Source organism: Asterias amurensis, chromosome 9 (genome assembly GCF_032118995.1).
Source record: "Asterias amurensis chromosome 9, ASM3211899v1".
Taxonomy (NCBI): domain Eukaryota; kingdom Metazoa; phylum Echinodermata; class Asteroidea; order Forcipulatida; family Asteriidae; genus Asterias; species Asterias amurensis.
Genome location: NC_092656.1, coordinates 4,782,984 through 4,787,230, shown reverse-complemented (window position 1 = coordinate 4,787,230; position 4,247 = coordinate 4,782,984). Strand labels below are relative to the sequence as shown.

The 4,247-nt window shown below is 40.2% G+C and overlaps 1 protein-coding gene across 1 annotated transcript; it reads left to right on the top strand.

The window, feature by feature from the left end:
• Positions 1-289: 289 nt before the first annotated feature.
• Positions 290-1,111, top strand: LOC139941787 (ryncolin-1-like). Its single transcript, XM_071938407.1, has one exon. It carries the CDS (start codon positions 290-292, stop codon positions 1,109-1,111), a length of 822 nt encoding a protein of 273 aa, XP_071794508.1.
• The last annotated feature ends 3,136 nt before the right edge of the window (positions 1,112-4,247 follow it).

Here is a 4,247-nt window from a genome sequence, read left to right as displayed (position 1 = left end):
GCAGTTTAAATAGCTCTTTCTTTGATCGACTCACGTTAAATATTCAACTGGCGCAAACACAACTTGAATCGGGTAATGGGAGCAATAAGGCAACATGGAGAGCAAAACTTTCTTCCCATTCTGTGCAAGTTTAGTTTGTCTTGCTTTCTCAACTCTGGGGGTATTGAGCCGACATTCTTGCTCCTTTCCAGCGAGATCTGATTTTTGGGGTGCAAAAAACTGGGCTCTGCAAGGTTTCGTTCTCAAGAGCACAAAGGCCGTGTCATCTGTAACATGTGTGAGAGACTGTATGATAGATCCTCGCTGTGTCTCTATCAACTACTTTGACAGCGAGAAACGGTGTGAGTTGAATTCTGCTACAAAGACCCAGTTCCCTGGAAGCTTCACTTACAACCAACGAAGCTTCTACTATGACGAAGACAGAGACACAACTCTCTTAATATCAGAGTTTGCTTCTTGTAAGGAACTTCTGCAAGCTGCTGGATTCACTCTTTCCAGTGGTGTCTACACCATCTTTCCTACTAGTCTGACTGAGGGCTTAGAGGTCTACTGCGACATGGAGGGAAACGACGGAGGCTGGATCGTGTTTCAGAGGCGGCAGGACGGAAGCGTTGATTTCTATCTTAATTGGGCCGACTATCGGAGAGGGTTTGGAGACCTGAAGGGTGAGTTCTGGCTGGGGAATGATAACCTGCGCGCTCTGACCGAAGCCTCTCCCCAAGGAACATGGGAGCTCAGGATCAACATTGAAGATTGGGAAGGGGAAGCTGTTTGGGTCGATTATTCTGACTTTAAAATAACTGGTGACAAGTATACCCTAAACGCCGCGTACAAATCAATCAGTGAAGCAATAGCGGGCGATTCCTTTTATAAACACTTCGGGGAACCCTTTTCAACCAAGGACAACGACAATGATGATAGTAGCAGCAGACACTGTGCACAGGTGAGCGTAGGTGCCTGGTGGTACTACGGTTGCCAGAAATCAAACCTCAACGGTCAGTACTACAATAATCAAAATGTTGAGCACAACCAAGGCCTGCAATGGGAAACCTGGAAAGGAGACTACTATTCACTGAAGAAATGCAGCATGAAGATACGAGAAATGAACTAAAGACTGTGACTATGTAACTTGAATAACAACAACTGTTTTGGTTTGAATCCTTAAGCGCTCTCAGATGTTGATATCGCTTCTGTGGATGGCTCTACCAAGTGGAACCATATATTTAAGGTAGGACTCATTCATCAGTAAAATCTTAACTGTGAATAGTGCGGGAAATACTTCTTGGGATCGGAAACGTGAATCGTAGACAATCTTGTAACAACAAATGCAGCGACTCTGTCATTGCAAGGAGTCGATTCTATACGCCTCTCTTAGCATGACGTCATAAATCTTACCCAAAAAGAGGCTATGGGCGCACGTTCCCCATCACTTGCAGTGGCTGCGCCCATCGCCTCGTTTTGAGTTAGCATTGTGACGTACCTCATGCATAAATATTAAGAGAGGCGTATTAGCAGCAACAGACCTGTGGACAAAAATCCACAAAGTTGTTTGTTAGCTGGTACCACACCATTGGCTGGTATCCAGACACATATAAAAAATATATGGTATAATGTACAATGAAATGACCCCCCCCCCCCCTCAGACTATCAACAATGCATACAGATGTTGCATTATAAGTTGATGCACTAAATTCTTGTGTTGATAGTACAGCTTCAGAATTGTCTGCGTTATAGGCGGGAGGGGGCCTATTGATTTTGCATGAGGTTTCATTTCGTTCGTTCTCGTTGTTTTCTAATAGAAAACAATCATCCAAAGAAAGCGATTGGACAGTTTATCCGTGTCAACCAATGACCAGAATAGTTCACGACACCCCTATGTGGATCATCCTCCAATTGTTATCGCTCATTGCGCCATTAAGGACTGAAGCTCTTGAGTCTTGGAGAATACCATTTGCAACCAGATGCGTGGTTTGATCATACTATTATTGAGGAAAGTGAAATTGAATTTTCTCTGTACAAAAACGTATTATGCATTGTTTCTAAATTAAGAGTTAAAAAAGGAGGATTATTTCACACAATATTTATGAAATCATCATTCAAAGCTTTAGGCCTAAAGGTGCACGGGTTACGCCCACTGGTTTAATTGCCAGGCATCTTTTATGGTTCTTTTGTTTCATTACCAAGAACAAAATATATTTCAGTATTATGTTTGTTGTTTGGTTGAGCATAAAATGTTAATACACATGACATTACGCGGGAATAAGGTTGGGGTGGAATCTGTGTCAACATGACTCAGAAAGAGGTCAAACTGACCCAGAATCTGAGTCAATAATCCCATTTTTATTTAAAACCAGTTTCCTGGTCTATGGGTCTGAAAAAAGTCACCTTCCTCCCCGGCACGCCCCCTGCGATGCAATTATGTTTTCACGTCGCGATTTTGTTTTTGGTCAACTTTGTTTCTCCCTATTTGAAATGGTCCGATGCCCATCTCGTTACTACAAAGTCGTAACGAAAATCTATGCATGGAACCAGTCTAACATTGATCGCACCAAAGTCTCTTTAAACAACACACACTGCGCATTATTCAATGCCGTTTCTGCTTTATAATAAATCTCGCTTTCACAAACAGGCTATCGACTAACATGCCGCGTGATACCAATTAGCATGCTGTGTAAGATTTCTCGCTAATTTGCAGTATACTTGGCATGGATTTCCGTTGACGGCAACTCTAGTAAATTTGGGCCAAGTTGTTTAGGTAGTAAACGGTTTACAGCTTTTTCATTAAGATGTTACATTCGCACGGTATAGTTAAATACACAGGATTGGGAGCTTACTTATTGTGAAGTACGTACTTGAACTATTTTTGTGAAAAAAATTGAAGTTAACTATTCGTGAAACTGTATCTAAAACCTTACATAACAAACAGCTGGTTCACTCTAAAATCTCCCCGTTCAGAAATGTTTCAAACCAGTATCTAGGTCAGCCAATGGGATCATGGCCTGTGACCCGGCCAGACTTCCGGTCAATTCTGATCTGGGAGTTTTTAGTATTAATTGTACGGTGACGTCATTTTTATTCTCATATAAATTTATGGCTAAAATCACATGTGATACTCGTTTAAATAGATTTGATGATGCACTTATAATGTGAAAAAAAATTAATTTGTGTAAACAAGCTCAGGCACAATCCTTTATGTTACATTATAAACAACAGATAAATATTTACAAAGGACATTTTCCGCAGATATTTCTATTAGGCCTATATCTTGAAATGGAAATTAATTTATTTATATAATACTGAATGAATTTGAAATATGGTTGTTCATAATTGATAAAGGCTTGTGGCTCCGCACAGTATGAATGCCAAACTAAGTAGAATATTAAAAATAAATTATGTACTTTTGTTGCATTAGGCCGAATCCAAAACGGCGGCTATGTTGCTAAGGAAGTCCTATACTTCAACGCATAATGGCTAAGCGATCAAGCCGTAGCCAAAGCCGTCACTGCAAGTTTGGACTCGGCCTCAATTCGTAATAATTTGATAATGCATTGATGTTGAACATGTAAGCGAGCTGGTACAATGATAATGTGTGCACGGACGTACTGTGTTATTTTAAAACTGAAAAAAGAAATTGTCCTGATAGGAGAAAACAGTGATTTGGAGTTGCTGATTATGTTTCGAGTTTTGTTTATAACTTCGCAGTTTTAAAAGAAACAAACGATACCCATGGCTAGAGATGTGTATGAGAGTAAAGTTCATGAATAATTACAAATCGGAAAAAAAACCCAACTTATTCCGTCAGTCTAAAAGCTCCTGGGTCAGATATCCGGGTCAAAAGTATTGACCCTTTCTGTGTCAGTGTGACCGGAATATGTGTCAAAGAAAAAAATTCAAACTGACGCAGAATTCGAGTCCACTTTTTTAAAACCAGTTTACGGGTCAGCGAATGGGTCATGCCCTGTGACCCGGACTTCCGGTCAATTCTGACCTGGGAGTTTTTTAGTAAGTTATAAATTCCACTGGTGTGATTTTATTCCCATGTAAATTTATTGCTAACATCACATGTAGGGCTAGGCTCCTATACTCGTTGTCATTGTTGTAACCACTAATAATAAATGTAGTAGCCTAATGCATGCCCAGGCACAACCCGTCATGTTACATTATAAACAACAAAAATAGTAAGTTGTCCGCAGGTCTTTTTTTCTTTCTTGACAAAAAAACAGAATCACTCAATTCATTTGAAATAA